Raw genomic sequence first — 21,538 nt, forward strand, 5'->3', positions numbered from 1 at the left:
TGCCTGGCAAGTAATTCCCTGTCCCTCACTGAAGACTGGAAGCAAGACTAAACTTGACCCTAGTTAGACAATGGGGAAGAGGCTGGTGGGGGAGTCTCAGTTTGTATTTGACTCCAGGATGTGCAACAAGACATCACAAGTTCTATTTCTGGTATTTGATTGTCTCTTAGATGGAGGATTGTGTGTGTAGGCATCTTCTCTGCCTTTGCAGGCTTTGTTTTGCGGCTTGTAGATAATTCCTTATAAAATATTTGGACTTCCTGTAAAGGATCTATCGCAGCGGTCCTAGACATTATTGAAACTGCTGAGGATCTGACCTGGCATGAGGAATATTCACAAACTGCCCGTCTGTAACACATAGTTACTGTGCAGGACACTGGTGACTAAATTGTGGTTTTGAAGGAGTAAAACTGATATCTTTAGCTGGGTACCAACATGTATGATTAAGAAGAGCATAATGGTCAAGTGACACTATCTGATGATTTTTTAGAAAGCTTCAGAATATTGAGCAAAGGGTCACTTTAAAACTGAAGACTTGATCAACAGTAAAGTCACTATATCATCAGACATATATCAGCTAATGAGACTCATGAAACTAGAATTTTCCTAAACCTTCTTTTATATGCATCCTTGTAGATTTGTAAGCTGGAGTTAATATTTCCTATGACTGATTATTTTCTTAACTCAGCAAACTTCAGAGATGTTAAAAGAAGATAGAAGACTGACATCTAGGACACCTTTTGCTTTGATCTCATGACTTTGCTGTTCTTTTCAGATAATTAAACGAGTTCTGGACTTAGTAGCTCTGATTTTGTACTTAACCTCCAGCACAGCTGAAAAAAGAGCTTGAGACCACTCTTGAGGCAGTTTTTGAACTACAATGTGATTTTTTCATCTTGTTTTAGTGGCAGTTATAAAAGAAATGTGCCATTTGTACTAAGATGGTTCTTCAGTGTTACTGCCTTAAAGACACTAATCAAATTTGTGGCCTTAAGCCTTAATTGTTCCCAGTGTGTTTGGCAAGGCTAATAGATCTTAAGTTGTATTTTAAATTGTTAACTTCTCTTTAAAGGAAAAGATTGCCAGGTGAAAGATCCAAGGTCTGGTCATGTTTTTAACCTGAAGCCACTTTCTGAAAAAGACATCAGAGTGAGTACAGAGGAGTATGACTACTACTTCAGAGTTTGTGGAGAAATAACAGAACCTTGCAGTGTAGAGGGTCACAGTGTTGCAGCGTGTCAAATAAAGAAGATGGACCCTACTTTCAAAAAAGTAGCAGGTACTTACCTAAACAAATTTATCAAACAGGAAGATTAACCGGGGTGTAATAGAAGAAGGGTTCTTGCTAATCTAGTACATCTAATTAGATAAAATACCTCACTGCTTTTGCTCAACGTGCAGATAAAATGTCATACCTTTGGTTACCTCAACACTTAATTATGAATGAGCTCAGCCTTACGGTGCTGGAGTAGTAGTTCCTCAATAACTGGATTAAAAGTTTTAGAGGAAAGTTGAGGTCTGTCTCTGTATTCTTTAATTGTGCATTTTATTGCTGTTTATGTGATCCTATTGTCAGAGGCATTACTGCAGTTGTATGTACTGTAGCTGTTGACTTTTCTCAACTCTTTGCTTCTAGGCTTGCGTACAGACAAACTGACTTTCAAAAATGGTCTAATAATGATTAATTACACCAGTGGAGAAAAATGTCATAAAATATATGAACGATCAACTGCTATATTATTCTATTGTGACAAGACTACATCTGAGGTTAGTTTCAAAACATGTTTCCTGTACATACTGTTTTCCAGAGTTGCCCTCATTTTTAAAGCATGGAAGGTTAGGGTGAAGGCCATGTACATGCCTAATTATTTACAGATTAGACACATGATTCAAAGGTCCTGTGAGGGGACAAAAAAAATGAAGAATGTTTTGAATCTCCAGTTTATGGATGGTACTTTTATTGTTGCCCAGGAAGATCAGTGCATCTTGTTCCTTTAAGGGACGTCTGTCATTACCAAAGCTCTTGGAGAAGTTGGGAAGGGACATTCTTCCATAAATAACAACTGTTTCTTTGTAAGAAATAAAATGTAGAAGGTTGAATGTGCAGGAAAACAGGCATTACATAGCCAGACTAAAATAAGCTGGTTACTTTCTTTTAGTATCTGATTTGTGCTTCCCTTGCTGTTCTTAATCAATGGTGTCTAGAATTACTTTTGCTCCTCTTATTTCATTGGAGAGGCAGCAATTCCTAATGGCTGCCCTTTTATCAGAAGTGTGCATTTGGATAAACTCAGGTTTGGGAGAAGCCATGCTTAGCTGGTTAGAAGCATAGTGTGGCTCTACGATAATATGTGTGTTCTTGGATCTTCCTGAAGCATGACTGAGACATTTCATTGTTTCAATGGGTCTTAATGAGAAAGCAAATTAATTTTGTATTGTGTTATTTCAGCCTGTATTTTTGAAGGAAACTCCAGACTGCACCTACATGTTTGAATGGCATACTAAGTATGCTTGCCCACCTGTTAAATCTACTGAGTGCTCCTACAAGTAAGTTGTTTCTACAAAATTAAAATGGAGTTGTATGTTGAGAGAGATAAATACAGCCTTCTTGCAAAGCAGTGCTACACTACCCCTTTAACTATTATGTTTTGACCAGCTAATGTAGCATTCAATGCCAGTGCATGATATTTTAAATAACGTTTGCAATTTGTGCTTCTGAAAAGTAATTTCACTGGGGGAAAAAAACAACTTTGAGATTCTTCTGGGAAATAATAAAAGGGAACTGTTGGATATAGATTTATTGATGGTTGAATGCTGAGTATGCTAGGTTGTTGCAAGTGTCTAGTTACTTAACAACAGCTAATTTAAATAAGGCTGCAGCTGTCTGTTTGGAACTTCCACCAAGCACTGCTTCAGGAAAAATGTCATCTTTATCTGTCACAACCAAGTATTAGCTCATTGAGATTGGATGTGGGGTCAAGTGTGGCTAATATTTGGCCCAGAATTTGGACATCTGGCCTCATTATAGGTCTCTACCTTAAGGTAAAACAGTGGACTGTAACTGTGTGCATACTTGCTGTGCACTGAAAGCCAACATGCTTGAATTGAAAGTTTTTAATCACTGTTGCATTGGCCGAGAGCTGTGTGCATGTGGGGAGAGCTGGTGCAGTGATATTATCCCTCTGTTGAATTTGAGGTTTCTAGGGGAGCAATGCATCTGATGCAGACTTCTTTTCCAGTGTAATACTCTGCTTAGATTTCAGGTTAAAATTACTTAGTAACTTAAGAATTGTGACTTTAAAGTGCTTAATTATTTTACATGCTTTTAATCTTTTGTACAGGGATGACGAAGGAAATTTCTATGACTTTTCATCCCTGACACGACACAGAGAGAACTGGGAGGCCATTGCTATATCTGCTACTACCCAGAAATACTATATTAATGTCTGCAGGCCCTTAGTGCCATATAGTGCTACACGTAAGTGCAAAATATAAATACATTGTTCCTATAGCTAGGGAAGGCAAGTGGTAGGACAGTACTGCTGGTGGCGGTTCTGAGTGAAACAAATCACAAAGCAAAGAATGCAGAGACAGTGGCGTGATTTTAGCACCAGAGCCCGATTTCCATCTGCTTGGTGGGTGAGATTCACTAGCAGCTCTTCTCTTGATAACTTTGGCACTCTAGTTCTTTCAGTCCTTATCCAAAGTCTACTATAGCTCTTAAAGATTAAAATAATCAGTTCAGAATTTCCCTATGGCATCTTCTGACTGACTTGATGTTTTGTGCAGACTTGTAGCTTTCCACTCTATAGTAGTCTACTTCCCCTGTGGTAGTTGTTACTGCTTTTTGCATGTTCTTAAGTGAAGTGAGACAGTTGCTGCTAGTTATGATTTTTGGGGAAAATGCACCCCAATTAATATGGTTTGGACAATGGCTTGGAGATAGATTGGCCGTGACATACCTGAAAGTAGAGTAGTGGACTTTTATTCCAGGAAAGTACACCTTACTAACATTTGGAGTAATAATGCAGTTTTTGTTTATCTGTATAGGTTCCTGCCCTTCTGATGCTGCTGCCTCCCTCATTGAAGGTACAAAATGTACCAGTCTTGGGGAAGTGGCTGATGGTCCTCATTGGGAAAATGTCACATTTATCCTGAAATATGTTAATGGAGATCAGTGTCCAGATAAAATTCGGAAGAAAACAACAATATTGCGCCTCAAGTGTGATGAAAACAGAATTGTAAGTGCGTTCCTTATGCTGCTATTTTGTGTTCATGCAAGCAGAAGGACTTGTAAGTACTTGAATTTTAGATTCTGAGCAATTTTTAAGGCAACGTTTTGTACACACTGTATACAATGATAAATGATTACAGATGATAAATTTTGTCATCTGTAACGGCTTCAGATCATCTGCTTACATCTTGAAGATGAATGTAGTGCAGGTTGGGAAGTGTTTTGAGTAGTAAATAATGCTATTGGTTGTGTAGCTCTTAACTCTTGCATGTCTGTATGCCTTGCCATTAAGTACTCTTTAATTTGAGATTTTAATTGCCTTTTGGATTTTCTATTGCCCTAGGCTACCTTTAGCTCTCCTTTCATTAATTTTATTTCTCCTGATAATGGTTCTGTATTGTTTTGTATTTGAAATAATCACAGTTAAATACTCTGTCCTTGGATTAATTCACTGGACCATGATGATCTGTCAGGTTTTAGAACTGGTGTTTGAGCTGAGCTCAGCTACAGGCTGCAGGGATAAACCTGTTGGCATGGAATCTTACACTGTCACTCTATAGAGATGTTACTCTCTCCACTGTTTTGTGTTTAGGAATCAAAGCCAGAACTTATAACTGCCATTGAAGATTGTGAATATACCTTCCTATGGTTCACTGCTGCTGCATGTCCTCTTAAAAGCAATGTCCAAAATGACTGTCGGGTAACCAATCCTGCGACAGGTAAGGAGGATGCCTCTGGATTTTGTATGTGGAAGAGGCTGCTGGAAGCAGCACTGCTGTGTTTGTGTTCTTGAGGGACTTTGTTAGTAAAGGGCAGTATGACACATCCCCTCTGGATAGTGACTAACAAGTTTACTGATGGAAGAAATCTCTTGTACTGCAATGTCACTTGGAACATAAATAGCTGATAGTTCAAAACTAGTTTTTCCTCTGTTAATGTGAATAAGTAACTGCCTTTCTAAGCTAGCAGGCAAATAGGGTCTGGTTAACCTTACTACTAAATTAAGTTACTGAAAGCTTATAATACAAAGAAATATCTTGATTTTGAATTAGAAAAAGAGATTAAATTGTTCCCTGATCTCTCTGTAGGCCACCTCTTCGATTTGACATCATTAAAGCGAGAGTCTGGCTATACCATCAGTGATCCACACAACAGAATAATTGAGTTGAATGTTTGTGCTGAAGTTAAAAGTTCATGTGCTAATGGAGCTGGTAAGCAACTTATCCTCTCTGGTACTGTAATCATTGACTATAGGGTAACCAAAAGAAATGCTTATGCTCAAGTTTACTGTAAAATGTGATGTTTTACTGCAAATGCAGAAGGAGTGAAGGGAGCAGCTGGTGGCTGTCCTGATTAGGAAAAGAACCTAAAACTGCTTTAGGAAATGAGGCCATATATTTTTACCCAACACCATTCACATGATCTCACTTCAGTCCCAGTCCCTTTAGTTCCTAGTGAATGGATATGAGGTCAGGAATGTAGTTTGCTACTACTGCATGTCTTTAACACTGTGAAAATGGAGACAGTACAATCTTCCAGCTGGAGTGAATTTTATAGTGATGCATTGCTGCAATACATCTGTACTGTGCTTTGTGTCTGAACTTCAAACACCTTTGCCAATCCTCTTTCTAGCTTTCTGTTCTGGATGCTTCTGAAACATCAGTAGAAGTTAACTTTCTGCTTAATTAATTGGTTTTATAGCTGCCTAATTGCAGGTTGAATTACTAGCTCTTCTGTCAAATTGAATATGAAATAATACTTAAGCATCTTAGATGCTAAAATAGGAATATTTCTTGTCATTAAAGTTATTTTTCTGGAGGTGGAAGAAAATACTGGATTGATTTGGTTTTTAAGAGACATCTTAATAAAATTATATATAATCTGTCTGATATTTTGTGTAATTGCTTGGTTTTCAGAGTAGTAATAACCAAACACTACTCTGTGTCTGCTTAAGCATGTATAGGTGCAGTACATTCAGCTGGCTGATGAAGTAATAAAGGCAATATTTGGTCTTTGTATCAGTGCAGTTCAGCTCAGTTTAATGGCAACTCAGGATGGCGTGGCAAAGCCATTCTTTCTTGGGAAAATTAAAGTGATGCTAAAATCTTAAGGTTCCTGGTATTTGTTGTATGGTGCAATTTTTGTGGGTAGTTGCATCAGACTTGATCTGTTTTCTTAATTTTTCTTTTTTCCACTTCAGCTGTCTGTATCACAGGTGGCCACAAACCAGTTAATGCTGGAAAACAGAGTAAAACTTTAAGTTATGAAGATCAAGTGTTAAAGCTTGTCTATGAAGATGGAGATCCTTGCCCTGCAGACCTTGCACTGAAGCATAAAAGCTATTTTAGCTTTGTGTGCAAGTCTGATGCTGGATATGAGAGCCAGCCTGTTTTTGTGTCATTTGACGAACAGACGTGCACTAGTTACTTCTCTTGGCATACTTCCTTGGCTTGTGAAGAAGAGGTAAGAATTACTTTTGCAGAAAACACTCATGGGACTTAAAATTTCTGACAGGGGTAAGATGTTATAGCAGTATATTTTAAATTCCTTGAGGGAAAGATTTCTTCTGATCCCATTTTTCACAGTGACCCTAAGCTATTTCAGTGTGATGATATCTAGGTTGCAGCAATGATTATTTGTCCTGAAATGTAATGGTTATTTTGTTAGTTGCTTCTTTTCCAATATCTAAAGAAAAATAGATTTCTCAAATTCCTCATAAACTCTTGGTAGGTTTATGCATGTTAAGAGTGTGTGAAATTGGTCTGAGGAGAGGTAGTACTCAGGCCATCAGCTTGCAGTACACTAACTTTACTTTGTTATAGTGTTGTTATAACCAGGTTTGTTTGTTGGAGGTCCTGGAGATGAGGAGAGGAAGGCATGGGGCCTGAAGTCATAGTGACTATGTATGCTGGAGTATGTGTGGCAGAGCCGTGTCTGGGTATTGTTCTGATAGGGACTTCATTCCATAAGAATGCTTAAATGATCAAGGCTTTTCATATGCTGCTTGTAGGTGCTTAGTATCTATAGACAAACAAAAATTATAACAAATGCTGCTTTACTTACATTTGAAACTTTTAAATGTAGCCATGCTTCTTATGCCGAGAAGGATGTTTGTCAATTAATCAAAGCAAATAATAAAAGAAGAGCAATAAATGTACCTTCTTGTAGGTGAAGTGCTCCGTAATGAATGACAGTTCCATTATTGACTTGTCTCCTCTGATCCATCGCACTGGGTATTATGAGGCATTTGTAGATGAAGATATTACAGATGTTTCTCCAGATTTCTACATCAACATTTGTGAGCCTCTCAATCCTATCAAAGATGTCAATTGCCCGCCTGGAGCAGCTGTTTGCATGGTTCCTGTTAATGCATCACCAATAGTAAGTATTTTGCCAAGAATCATTTAAATGTGCATTTCCTTAATAGTTCAATATAGTGTCCCTGCCTAGAGACCTGATTTGAACCAGAGGCTTGACAAGGGGATTAAAGAAATGGATTGCAGAATCAAAATCTCCTCTGCAAAGTTCCCTTTTACTGCTTTCCCCATGAAGAAGTATTTTCCTGTACTGAGCCCCAGTGGTCTTTTTTGGATGTCAGAAGATTAAATACAGTGACAAATCTAAAAATTGCTGTGGAGAATTTTTTTTCATGTAGTGGAAAAGAATGTGCGTGCCAAAGTGCTGAGTGCCAAATACAGACACTGGGAAGCAGAATGTCTTAGCCACTCTGTGGCTTAATTGATCTTGATAATCTGTTGCAATTGGAAGCAGTCTAGATGTTGGTATGCTTCAAAATGCATTTAGGTCTTTCATGTAAGAACTTCACAGCTACACAAATAGCAAGCCTGTTACAGAGGATTGACTAACTTGTCTGTGTCATTACCTGGAGAGAGCTAGGCTTTTTCTTTTGAGGACATGTTTGCAAGCCCTAGAAGATAGACATAAAAAGCTGTGATTGTTTTCCACAAATTTCCATAGTCATCTAGGGATCTTATTCCATTCTTAATGCTATTTTTAAGTGATGTGTTAGTAATTTGGCACATTGATGTAAAGAAGATTCTACCTCTAAGAGGTAGAAACTCCTTGGCTTTTGTCAAGCTCAGAGAAAAACTGTTTTGAGTTGCTCAACTTAAATTTTATTAGGGTTGAAATGTAATAGCTGTTCTTTGACTACAGAATGCAAGTTTTCAAAAGAACAGTAGTTGTGCTCCCTTGTAAACCAAATAGATGAATCTGAATTGATCTGAATCTCTGGGCTGATCTGGAATCTAGGTGTGTTCTGTAATTCTATTAACACATATTTTCGCTTGTGTAGGATATTGGTCACGTTACTGAACCTCCCCAGTTCAATAAGGCAGCAAATGAAGTTTACATCACTTACAACAGCACTACTCCTTGTCAGATAAACAATGGATTGAACTATACTTCTGTTATTCTATTTCACTGCAGCCAAGGAACTAGTCTGGTAAGACGTCTATTAAACCTACGTTGATAATGGAGTGCAATGGAAAGTGCGTAGTAACCAGTGTTAGCTTTGCTTAAATCTGAGTCACGGATTTGTTTCTGTAGTGTATGAACAGACTCTCTTCAAGAAGTATCATATTTGTTTTCTTGACTGGCCAAAATTTTACTGAGTTCATGAACTTTAAGCTTGAGAGTAGCAGGTTCTGATGATTTCAAGCATCAGTTTCCACACAAACAATGTAATGATAACTCATTGCTGACATTATATTTAATGCTGTATTGCACCTTGTTTAGATTCTAAAGATTGTACTTGTAGCTCCAGCTAACACGAGAACCAGTTTAACTGTACAGGTATTACGGTGAAATGTTCCCCCTATGCTGTAACCTTTTCTATAATCACACACAACTTTAAAAATTTGCATTTAGTTACTGATGTTTTTATTTTGTGTCTACACCAGAACACTAAATTGAATTTGTGTGGTGATGTGAAACTAACACTTGTTGAATTTTCTTAATGCTTCAATGAACTGTAGAAAAGCACTTAGATATGTTTGTCAAACTAGAGCATGCTGAAGATCATGAAACAATTTTCCATCAACATAGGGCATGAGTTGAAACTTGAGGCAGCTCTGAATTAATTATGCATACTAATACTTTAGAACATGATAGGGTAAACAGTATTCTCTCTAAACCTTAACTCAGTGAAATTTCTTAATACTCTCCACCATCAAGAAGCACATCTCTCACTCTTCTGCTGCTTGCAACTGAGCTGACCATCAAAATTTCAACCCTAATTAAGAAGAAGGCTTGGGTATCTTGAATGCTTTCTGGAGATAAGTAGAATGCACTTCCCTTTAAAGCTTTTTTTTTTTTTTTGGTACTGGTTACAATAATGTGTTTGTTCTGGAATCAATGAACTCTAGGCATGGTAGTAACTGAGAATTAACTATTGGGGAAAGGAGAAAATGCAGAAACAGCAACAAACTCTCCAAAAATTAAGTATTGTCTTCCTGTGTTCTTTGGTAACAGGGTAAGCCAAAGATGATAAGGAAAGTTGACTGCACATTTGTGTTTGAGTGGGAAACTCCGCTTGTGTGTCCTGATAAAGTGAAAACTTTGGGCTGCTCTGTGATTGATGAACAACTACACTATACATTTAACCTGACCAGCCTTTCTGGAAGATCATTTGAGGTAATGCCTTCTTGTGGTGTGACATTTATTTATTTATTTTATTTAATAATTGCCTATTGCTGTCAACATTTTGAAACTGTAGGAAGGATTTCTTTTAAGCATTCTGTGTGAGAAAAGGCTGAAATGTGTTGTGGTCAGTATTGATAATTGTTTGGCTTCTGACAGAGGGGATAATATTAGAGAGTATAACATTTTAATGTTTTTGAAGTGAAGTTAATGGACATAGTGATGGGTAAAGCAATAGGTAATCTTCACCTTTGACAGAATCTTGAATGGGAGAGCAGGTCTGCTGAATTTGTTTTATCTGTGGTCCTGTGTGCTTTATCTGCAGTTTTGTCATATTAAGGAAGCTTAGACTTGAAAAATTAGTTATCTTTTCCTCCTGCATTATGCAAGTGCTGCCTGAGACTTGGTTTTATGAAGCAGTTGTGATTTTTTAAGTATTGATTCTAGACTTGCTGTGATTCTTCTGATTGTCTACACAGGTATTTTCTGGATCCAACAATTACCATGTTGGTGTGTGCAGTGTAGGCTTGCCCCAGGGAAAATGCAGAGATGGGGCAGTGTGTCTGACATCTAAAAGTGGTGTGTCATCTTTCGGAAACATAAAGGAAATGAGAATGGATTATAGCCACCAAGATGAAACAGTCATCTTGCAATATACAGGAGGTGATCGGTGCCCTCCAGGTGAGATCAAAGCAGGCCCATTCTTTATGTTAAAAGTTTGTCAGGATATTTTTCCCTTAAAATAGGAGGTTTTGTTGTGACAGGAGGAAGCAACATAGATTTTACATGCAGCAATAGAAACACGCAGCTTTGCTAAATCACAAGCATCATGCTAATCTGCAACATTAACATGTATCTCCTTGGAAGAGACAGTGCAACCTTTCTGTAGGGATGATTGTAGCTAATTGTATGCTACATCTGGTTTTTTAATTTGGTTTAAATTCAATGTTTCAGTATTTCTGTTGTCTGCCACTGACCTTTCTTTAGTAGCACAATCTTTCTTTTTGAAGTACAGGCTTTGAATAAAGTTCTGAATATGGAAATGCCTCTGTTCTACTGTGTGTAGTTATGAGATTATTCCTTTCCTTCTCAGTGACTGAAAAGGGAGAGCTCTGTGTGTTCCCCTTCAAGTACCAAGGGAAGACCTATGAGGAATGTATTACAGAAGGGAAGAATAGGCCATGGTGTGCTACAACTGAAAACTACCAGGGAGATGAAAAATGGGGATTCTGTAGTAGCAGTAAGTACTTCCTATGCTTTATGTACAAGGGTGTTAGCTAACACACAGATTTATCTGCACTAAAAATCCGTACATGCCTGCAAGCCTCCTGTAAAATACACGTCTTCTTTTTTTCCAACCTTTCCGCTTATAGCAACTGCAAGAAGGGAATCTACCATTATCTTCACATGTGATGAAAATGCTGGAGTTGGAAGCCCATACCTTCTCAGTGAGACTCTTGGTTGTGCTGTGACATTTGAATGGAAGACTCAAGCTGTTTGTCCTCCCAAGAAAATGGAGTGCAAATTTGTCCAAAAACACAGAACATATGACTTGAGAATGCTGTCTTCCCTGACAGGATCATGGATCTTTTTCCACAATGGGAACTCGTGAGTAATGAGCAACTCACAAGGAAGAGCTTGCGTATTAGTACAAGTTCTAATGTGGCATAGCATTTCTGTTTGGTCCCTGCTCAGAGTCTTAAAACTGTCAGTGCTTAACACTTCATATAATCAAAAAAATACTGAGAAAGGAACCTGTTTTATCTAAAGGGACTGACTAATCATATTTTTCATTCTCACCCTTTCCCTTTATTGGTGACCCTTTTTAAAGGATGAATAAATCTAAACTAAAACCTATTTTAAAACATTGTATTTAAACTGCTGTCTTAAAAAAGTAATTTTGTTGTTTAAAGCTATTTTTTTATTGTTGAAGAAAAGTCTTAATTGCTTAGTTGATTTATTTTGATTCAAATGTATAACTTATTTTCTGATATTTTACTGGGGCTTTTTACCCATATTCTTCGATGTATTAGCATAGCAGAAACTCTGGATGTCAGGAAGTCATCAGCCTCTCCAACCTTCCTCCTCCAGTTAGGAAACAGACATGAACTGGCAAGGGTGACAGCATCTAATTCGAAACTTAGGGTAAACTGTGGGGTAGCAAAATGCTTCATTCACCATCTTGCTAGCAGTCGCTGCTCTAATGTATCTGAGCTGGTATAACTCTGAGGAGATGCTGAAGTTAGGGTAGTACTATAACTTTTATAAATGAAAAATTTCAGGATATTTCTTGACTCTCTTCCAGTTTCTAATCTGGACCTAGGTCAAAATTAACTAGTGACCTAATCTGGTAAATGAGAATTTTTTTTGCCCCATCTTTTACTTGAACATGATAATTAGAAGTAATCTGCCAAACCTTAGTACATGTTTTAGTCTGTCAGCTAATTTGAGATTTAGTTTCTTGCAACCTGTATAGTTTCCCATTAAGATTTTAAAATTTGTATATCACTTCTTCAGTTTAGCCTAAATGAATTTTAAAGAATTTTGTCTTCCACGTTCTGTATAGGTACTATGTGAACCTCTGTCAGAGAGTACACGAGGGACCTACAGGCTGTCCTGAAAGAGCCAGTATTTGCAGGAAAAGCTACAATGGAGATGTTCAAGTTCTTGGACTTGTTCATACACAGAAACTGAATGTGACAGGTAGAGTTACTTTTTCTTTCTGTGAAGAGCTAGAGATTAAAGGTTTAAATCTCACAGCCTGGCTGTAGTAGTTTTTAAATTATGCTGAAGCCTTTATTTTGAAATATTTTTATCAGTGAATCTTCTGTTTAATAATGGAAACAATATGATGTTTAAGGCATGAGAAAACATTGAAGCAAATAAACAGTGTTGTCATTAAAGCTTTAAGTAATAAGTTATCTATCTGAATATCAAGAAACCCTTTTGTTACAGTCAGAATACCCAAACACTGACACAGGTTGTCTAAGGAGGTTGTGGAATTTCCTGCCTTGGAGGTATTCAAAGGCTTTCTGGACATATTCCTTGACAGCTGGCCCCAAGTGACCCCACTTGAGCAAGGGGTTTGGACCAGATAACCTCCAAGGGTCCCTTCCAACCTCAGCTAATCTGTGTTTCTATAGTTGTGAGTGGGCAGAGGAGCAAAGGAGATTTCTGACAGCTGCTTATGAAAACCTTTTGTCACCTTTTGTTCTTTTCTAGGTGATACATTGTATATTAGTTATTCCAGTGGGCAAGAATGTAGGAAAAATAAGAAAGTAACAACAATTATAGAACTGAAATGTGCAAAAACAGTTGGCATGCCCATGCTGCAGAGGTGAGTAATGAGTTTACATACCACTGATCTTCATGGCTGATTCTTTTGTACCTCTCTAGTAAACCCTTAAATCTTAGGACAGGAACTCTCTGCTCTGTTGGACAGTCTCAAAAATAATCCATGGTCTGTACTTGCAAGGCATAGGGTCTTCTGGAGTTTGTGCAATTATTCATTTTCATAAACATCATATTTTGTATTTATCCTAAAATTTCTGGGAAAAAATTTAAGCATTCTGCTTCTGAAGGAGCTGACAATGGCTCAGATGGTGTTGTTTTCAGTGTCAGTAGCCAATGTCATTGTACAACCACTCTTAACTCAGTTCAAAATCTGTATATTAAATAACATTTTTTGCAGGTTGAGCTAATTAAGCATGGTTTATTTTTGCCTCAATACAGTGTATTTAACCAGAAACTCTCTAAAATCAGGTATATATGTATGATCACAAATAGTAAGAAAGCTTGAGGACTTTTTGCTTCATGTTGATATTATTAACACTATAGTACTTGCAGAACTGGAAATCTGAACAAAATGCTGCGAGTCAAAGAACTGGGCAGCACAGTCTGACTAACAGTCATGGTTTAGGAATTCTGTTCTCTAATTCAGTGCTCCCACTGAAAGTATGCACTGCTTGTTTCCCCCCTTTCCCCTTCTGAGGACTGGAGAGGGGACATGGAGGCACAAAAGGCACAGATCTTGGGTTGAGATAACAACTGTTATTACTGGAAACAAATGAGAAGAAAAGAAACAGTACCAGCAGCAATACCAATGACACAGGGTACAGGAAGGAGCTGAATGACTCAAACAAGACAATGCTACATGACTGGGGTTCCTCTGCCATGCTATGCTGGCCCAGGAGGGACCCCTTCTCCCTAGAAAAGATGTCCTTCCCCATGTCCCAAGCAATGATGTGAGCTGGTAGAGAATAACCTCTGAGTCCTGGCAATGGTCCTTTCTGGCTACTGCAAAAATATTACCCTGTTCTGGCCAGAACCAGGACACTAGCTTATACCTCTTGTCCTGCTTAAATAAAAGGCAGGTTTAACATGCTGCAGAAAAGCAGCCTGATATGTTTGCTAGCTAAAATATATCAATAAAACCTTTTGATACACTGTGGGAATTCTGGAATTTTCAGTAGGAAGTTCAGGTGCAGCCAAGTCTTCTAAAATCATGAAACTGTAAAAAAATCCAATGTAATCCAATTTTTTTTGAATGCTGCTTGACTATTTTAGCTTACTCTAGGTGTGATACTTAGGCAGGACATTGTCACATGTGAGTTAGCAGTTGTCTTTTAATTTCTCAAGATGGTAAAAACTTGTTACTCTTTCCTGGAATCATCAGCTCTATCTTTTATTTGGTAGGTTTGATGAAGAAAACTGTGCTTACTACATCACATGGGACACACGTGCAGCTTGTGCTGTGAAGCAGCAGGAGGTAGAGGTGGTGAATGGAACAGTCATTAATCCTGCAACTGGGAAAAACTTTTCTTTAGGGGATGTTTATTCCAAGTGAGTAAAAAAAACCCAAACAATCCCCAAAACAACAGAATGGTAGAACTAGTTACCTTTATGGAGAAGATTGCTAGCTTGTGCCATTTATCGCAGCTGCAGAGCACACCATGTGGTTCTCACAGTCAAGCCACTGAATCACTTTTTTGTCTTCATACTATCTTAAACCTTTGAATGTGTTTACATGTTTATTCATACGTTGAGGGCAGTATAGGTGGAAAAATCTGCTTTCTGTGCTTGCAAAGAATTATATTGATGCTAAATATAATCCTTACTTCTACTTCAAGGAGGAAGCCATCATCCTGCATCTTTTGTGGTTGCTGAATCACTCAGCATGCACTGGAATCAACCAGTGATATCATCTACCATTGTTACCAGTCTTGGAAATAGCCCCAACCTGTGAGTTTAGACGTAAGAACAGATTTTTTTTTTCTGTTTCCTCAGGTTGTACACAGCTTCTGGTGATGTACGGGCAAATGGTGATCAATATGTGTATCAAATTCAACTTTCTGGTATAACAAACTCAAGTTCCCCAGAATGCTTTGGAGCAAACATCTGCCAGGTGAAAACCAATGAACAGCGTGTTCGAAGAGTTGGTTCTGCCAGAAATGCCAAATACTACGTTGATGGTAAGTATGTGCTCACCAGACAGAATTACTTGATCAGAAAGTGGTTCTTGGTTGACAACATCTATGCTAATCCATTTTTCTAAAGCTATCCATAGTCTGTCTAACATAATTTATGTTTTGTTTTTTTTTTTCCTATGTAAGCTCAATTGCAAATATAGCTTTAATAGGGGTTAGGACTTGACACTTGAAGACTGAAAGACTTGAAGTTGGAAGACTTGGTAAAAACAGTGCAAGATAGAAGACTTTAATCTCCTGTTTTCGCCTGTGCTCATACAGCATAATAATGATTTCCTGTAGCTAGCTACTTTTTTTTTTCCAGGGTCTAGTGCTTACAGACTGTTGTCAAGGAAGTAAACTATTTTTTCTTCTCATTGTAGATGATGATTTGGATGTCATATTTTCATCTGACTCCAGATGTGGTAAAGATAAATCAAAGTTTGTGTCTTCAACCATTTTCTTCCACTGCAATCCAGACGTAAAGGAAGGCATCCCCGAATTCCTTCATGAGACAGCAGATTGCCAGTATTTATTTACCTGGTACACATCTGCTGTGTGCCCATTAATGTGAGTAGACAACTGTTTGCTGAAAACAGCTTTTGTCAGCACTTTTTAGTGAAAGCCTTTTTTGTATTTGTCACAGTGATTGGGAAAAGAGGAAAAGCTAAAAAAAACAGTAGGCTTATAGATTAATTGATGATCATGTGTGCAGTGTTTGGCACATGACTACTAAATTAAAGCTTGCCGAACTGATCTGGACTTAAAGCTGGAGAGGCACAATGGAATTGATATAGTCGTTTTCACTAAGTGAAAGTTACTGTAGCTGACAGAACGTGCTGTTTCATGTTACTGAGAAGAGCAAACAGTTTGTGGGTGAGGTGGTCCCCTTTGCCTGGAAGGGGGAAAACTTTGAAGCTGTGACAAAGACTGCTCTCCCCCTCTATCTCTCCACTTCTTTAGCCTGGAAGAGAAAATCATTACAGGCCTTCAAGGGACAATGAAGTATTTCTGCAGTTAAATACCAGCTAATCTACTCATTAGTGAGGGGACAGTGTTAAAAGGAGAGTGTCTGTGTCTAGGTGCTGACAATGTTCTTGGCAGGTAGGCAACCTCACTGTGAAAAATGGAGTGACTACTTCTGGGAGTGTTTACTTTCTAGCTGCTAGCTTGAAAGCACAGGCAAACTCTTGATTCTGATTTAAACCTATTGAGGGAGTTTGGGGCCAAAGTCAGATGAGAGGTAGATAATTTTCATAGCTGTTGCAGCTTGCTCATGTGCAGATTTGGTTCTAAAACAGCAGCTTTGTGTGGATACCTGCTGCTGTATAAGCTCTGGAGTGCTTAATTGTGCACTGCAGTCTTGACATGAAGCATGTAGTTTCATGCACTATTTCATAGCATACTGGGATGGAGGCACAGTACATATATTTGTGTTTTTCAGGTTGTTTTTTACTTAGGTAAAATCCCCTAATTACAGTTCATGCAGCTGTTAGGTTGGAATGACAGGATGGTGTGGCATGTCTTCTTTTAGCCTGCTGTTTCTAATCCAGTTTAACAAAACTTATTAATAGATCTTATCTTTTCAATTTACATTGCTAGATCAACTAATGATCCAGGAAACAATCAGCACCAGACAGATGAGGAGACCCAAATACATAAAGGTCTTTCAAGGAGAAGCCAGGCTGTTGGTGCTGTGCTTAGTGTCCTCCTGGTTGTTCTCACTGCGTGTCTCATAATTTTGCTGTTCTACAAAAAAGAGAGGAGGTAAGAAATTAAGAGGCTTTAGAATTTTCTTTGTCAGGACTTGTTTTTCTGCCTGAAATGAAAGGGAAATGGTGAACTTCAGAGATTTGTGTTCTGTTTTTCAGTTTGTAGCATCAGCTGTCAAATTGCTGGTTCCTTCAAATTCTCCTTTACTATCTGAAGGCCCATGTAAAGAGGGCTGGGGTGTACAACTGAGTTGGTCTAGCATCTCTTGTGGGCAACTGCTAATTAATGAGCATAAAACAGTATGACAATATTGTTAGTGTTTGATATCCCTCCACTTTCATGGAGTCAAACTGGATCCATGCAACAGTGTCAGGGAAACAGTGCAAGTCCTGCTGTTCCTCTGCTTTCCAGATGACTTTTGTGGTGTTTTTCCCTTAGATATGAAGGCCAGAGGAGTTTCAGAACAGTCAGCCTGAAGCTGTAGAAGGGGGAAGATGTACATCATTCCAGACTGGAGTTTGATAGAGTGGTTCAGAGTCCTTGTGATAGTTTTTAGCTCATTTGTTGACATGCTTTATATTGATGGTAAAATTCCAGTGGAGAAAAGTGAGGGCTAATAAGTGGATATAGTGTTCCTAATGTAATATTGTTTCCTTTGTTTAGGGAAATTGTAATAAACAAGATAACAAACTGCTGCAGAAGATCATCTGGTGTTTCCTACAAATACACAAAGGTAATACAGTGACAAAATCAAATTTGTTTCTTGTCAGGTTTTCTTAATATGAAGCTTTTGTTAATAAATAAATAACTCCCTTAATTCCTAATTCCTTTAGTGCATAGAAACCATATGGTGTGGCATTGGGAAAACCTAGCTGATATATATATATATATATATATATAGTGAAATGAGAAAGGAAGTTAGAGTTGAGGAAATTAAGAGCAGTCCATAAATCACCAAATAACATGTAAACGTACAAGAAGAGAAAAAAGTCTGTTTCAGCACAGTGAAAAGTGATGCTCTGGCAGTGTTTACTCTCTCACAGCTACCTTAAACCAAGGTTGTACATGCTGTGGAGTCTGATGACTGGGGAGATCAGAGTGTGTGTCAGTCTAGAGTGGCAGATGCAGTCTCCTCTTTTCTTTTCTTGCAGATAAACAGTGAAGAAGAAGCTAATGAGAATGAGACAGAGTGGCTTATGGAGGAAGTTGCAGCACCAAATCCAAGAACAGCAAAAGGAGGGCAGGAGAATGGTCACATTGCTACCAAGTCTGTTACATCTGAAGCCCTTACCTCTCTCCATGTGGATGACCTGGACAGTGAGGATGAAGTATTAACCATTCCAGATGTAAAGATTCAAACAGGAAGAGGACTGAGCAAGCACCCACAAAAGAAGCCACACAGTTTTGGCAGTGATAATAAATCTTATTTACTGAATGGAGGAAAAGAAACTAAAGCAATAGCAAAGCCAGGCCAGCATCAGGCACAGAACTCTATAAATACAGCATCATTTCATGATGATAGCGATGAGGACTTGTTGAATATTTAATAACCCTTCTTGTGCCTAATCAAATATATATAGAGAGATTATATATAACAGGACATTTCCAACCAAATATGAGGACTTCAGCCTGAAAGATTTTTCTGAATTTTGCCTTTAACAAGAAACCATTGAAAAGGGAAGAAGAGAAAGATTTCTTGGTTGTTTACAATGATCTGTTCAGTAATGACTGGATTTTTGACATCCAGTTGGCTGAGTTAGTTGACTCTCTCTAGCCAGGACACTTTTTTTTTAAAGTCTCAGCATAGATGTTAAATGCTTGCTTAAAGAGAAACCTTTGAAAGGAAAAGATTAAGGCTCAATGAAGCCCCTGGCTTCTGAGACTCAAGTTATCCGACTACTATTGTTTTAACTCCTTGTATTTATTGATCGTCACTACTCAGGTTTGCTTAATAGTAACATGTTCTTCCTGCCGGCAGGGTATTCTATGGGCTCACCCACTGTGAGACACGGAACTTTGTGTGTTGGGATGATTTGATGTAAATTTTGGAACTGGTCTAATTTATCCTGTAAATTTGAATATCCATTCTAATTTAAACAGATCATTGGTTCAAAGGTCTGGACTGAAAGGTACAATTCTGTATAGCTTTAGCCTGAAATGGTTGCTGTTCTTCGCATGGTATATTTTTTTTTTTTTTGGTACTGGTCATATGAATGACTTCATCAATATTTGCCTAAACAGCTGACAAGTACCCAAAGATTTTTTTTTTTTTTTCCTTGATTATGGCTGGACTAGGCCAACTGCACAGAGAACCAGATGTTTCAAGGACACAGAGGCAGAATTCCTATAATACAGTCTGCACTACCCAATTTGTTATCACCAAGAAAAACCCAAGGACTAGAGGAGCCCTAGTCTGCATAATTCCTCTCTCTGGTATTAATTTCAAGGAAATAAATTTGGGCCAATATTTTCTGATAGCCTAATTCCTAGTCCGTATGCTATGTTCCTGGCCATGGTCATTGATTTGAAATGTTGCTGGTAATAAATGCAAGTCAGTTTTTCTGTAGCAGTCTTGCTCCTCTCCAGGTGTTTCCTAAATAAAATTATGGACAATGTTAGGGTTTCAAAGCATTGTACAAGAACATGCATTGGTCAGAATTTTTTGAAACTTTTTTGTTGTTCCTTTTGGCTGGCTTATTCAGTTTCAACAATGGTTTCTTTTTATAAAAACTCCATTTTGAATCAAAATAGTGTAATATAAAGTATTCAGCAATTTCAATAAAAGATATGGAGTGGGTATTCCAAATCCCACATCTCAAGTCTGGAATCTTTCTTACACTATTCTGTATGCTGCTTACCAGTCTGGTGTGACCCTTTTCTGCTGTGATGGTTAATACCTCAGTCATGTCACTCAAAATGAGAACCAGTGTTTGATGACAAAGATCAGAATATATAGGTAGGTCCTGGTGGTGTATTCTTTCTTTAATCAGACTTGGGTGTTCTTCCTCTGATATTGTTACTAGTGGAGGTGTAAGTCAGTTTGGCTTAAGCTGCATCTTTTCAAACTTCAATCAACATTTTTCATATTTATAATTAGAAGAGCTTGGAGAAGCGAGAGGCTTGCTGGTCTGTTTTTAATACTAGCTGTTATCATTACAACAGTTCTCTGAATGTATGTTGGAGGGTTCTGCTTCCCTTGCCCACATCATCAGGGCTGATGTTTTGGAGTTGTTTGATCCATGAACCAACTGCATGAAATGAATTCTCCTGTATCTGACAGCAGTGAGTGACTTCAATGTCTGGTTTTGGAACTATTGCCCACTTTTTACCCAGGCATTTGTAAGTAGCCTGGTTGAATCTTACCTTATGCTGGGTGCATACATAACCAGCTTCACCAGACTATTTTTCCCAGAAGAATATTCTGCTTAACTGTATGGAGTGAAGGGTTATGAGAATAGCAGGGCCCAGATGAGTCTGTACAAATGGCTGGGCCTATGCCTTAGCTTCACCCACTTCCCAGGCAAGGTTTGACTTCAGTTCCCTTGTCTCCAGCTGACTGCACGCATCCTCCTGCTGAGGAGGGTTGCAGGGCCTGGCTCTGAGCGTGGTGACTGCTGTGCACGTTTGTGTCCCTGTTCCCCTCCCCAGCTCCACATGGAACTCCTGCAGCTGGAGAGGCGGAGGTTTGGTGTGGGGTGGTGCTGTGCTTGGCCGAGGGTGACACAGCCCTGAGTGGCCAGGAGAGGAGTCCTTGTTAACTTGTAGATGTTCCTGACAGAGAAGAGGATGAAGCAGGAGAGGAGAAAGCATGATCTTGAACTGTTGGTTTGCAAAGCAGCTTTCACAGCTGCTCAGGCCACTCCTGGTCTGTAGTTGATGAGCAGTGTGCTCTATTTCAATGCCTGAGCCAGAATGGCCTTCTAAGGTGGTTTATCTTTTTGGAGCGTATTGTGTCTTTAATTTTTTTTCCTTGTTGTCTAAGCTATTCCAATTAGTTTCCAGACAATTTTTCACTTTTTTAATATCTTTTAAATGTTACCTCCACTTAGGCTTTTCTTTCTGGTGGAAAGCTGCTGTTGTCAGCAAAAGATATGAGAGTAGCTGTCCATAGGAAGGACAATGTACCACTGGAGCCTACTACAACTGCATTTATTTGAGGTGCCTGCAATGAAGTCTACCTAAAGTCCTATAGGTCTTCTGTGGTTTAAAAAAAAAAAAAAAAAAGCTGTTTTGACCATGGATACTGTATTGTATGGCTTTCCACAGCTATTCCCAGTGCATAATTCTGTAATAAATGCTTTTTCTGTTTTGGATCACTGCAAAAATGTGCTCAGGTGAATCCCTGATACAGGTGGGAAGAGATTTTCCTTGGGAATGGAAGAGTGTGGAGGGTGAGAAGTGTGACACATGATAGAAGTTTTCAGGAAAGCTGTTCTTTACTGCTCTATGGCTCAATGTGTAAACA

At 38.4% G+C, this 21,538-nt stretch overlaps 1 protein-coding gene across 1 annotated transcript in view; it reads left to right on the forward strand.

The window, feature by feature from the left end:
* The window catches only part of IGF2R (insulin like growth factor 2 receptor), a 54,315-nt gene extending 34,423 nt beyond the window's left edge, over positions 1–19,892 (forward strand). Inside the window, exons 27-48 of the mRNA XM_021540643.3 lie at positions 1,073–1,279; positions 1,637–1,767; positions 2,450–2,547; positions 3,342–3,478; positions 4,051–4,241; positions 4,827–4,953; positions 5,323–5,445; positions 6,435–6,697; positions 7,403–7,615; positions 8,550–8,699; positions 9,728–9,889; positions 10,375–10,576; positions 10,989–11,135; positions 11,269–11,503; positions 12,462–12,598; positions 13,118–13,232; positions 14,591–14,737; positions 15,182–15,366; positions 15,744–15,930; positions 16,963–17,127; positions 17,737–17,806; positions 18,225–19,892. Coding sequence (XP_021396318.2) covers positions 1,073–1,279; positions 1,637–1,767; positions 2,450–2,547; positions 3,342–3,478; positions 4,051–4,241; positions 4,827–4,953; positions 5,323–5,445; positions 6,435–6,697; positions 7,403–7,615; positions 8,550–8,699; positions 9,728–9,889; positions 10,375–10,576; positions 10,989–11,135; positions 11,269–11,503; positions 12,462–12,598; positions 13,118–13,232; positions 14,591–14,737; positions 15,182–15,366; positions 15,744–15,930; positions 16,963–17,127; positions 17,737–17,806; positions 18,225–18,620 — 3,788 coding nt within the window. The 3' untranslated portion in view covers positions 18,621–19,892. The remainder of the gene's footprint in view (positions 1–1,072; positions 1,280–1,636; positions 1,768–2,449; positions 2,548–3,341; positions 3,479–4,050; positions 4,242–4,826; positions 4,954–5,322; positions 5,446–6,434; positions 6,698–7,402; positions 7,616–8,549; positions 8,700–9,727; positions 9,890–10,374; positions 10,577–10,988; positions 11,136–11,268; positions 11,504–12,461; positions 12,599–13,117; positions 13,233–14,590; positions 14,738–15,181; positions 15,367–15,743; positions 15,931–16,962; positions 17,128–17,736; positions 17,807–18,224) is intronic.
* The last annotated feature ends 1,646 nt before the right edge of the window (positions 19,893–21,538 follow it).

This window comes from Lonchura striata, chromosome 3 (assembly GCF_046129695.1).
Source record: "Lonchura striata isolate bLonStr1 chromosome 3, bLonStr1.mat, whole genome shotgun sequence".
NCBI classification, from domain to species: Eukaryota; Metazoa; Chordata; class Aves; order Passeriformes; family Estrildidae; genus Lonchura; species Lonchura striata.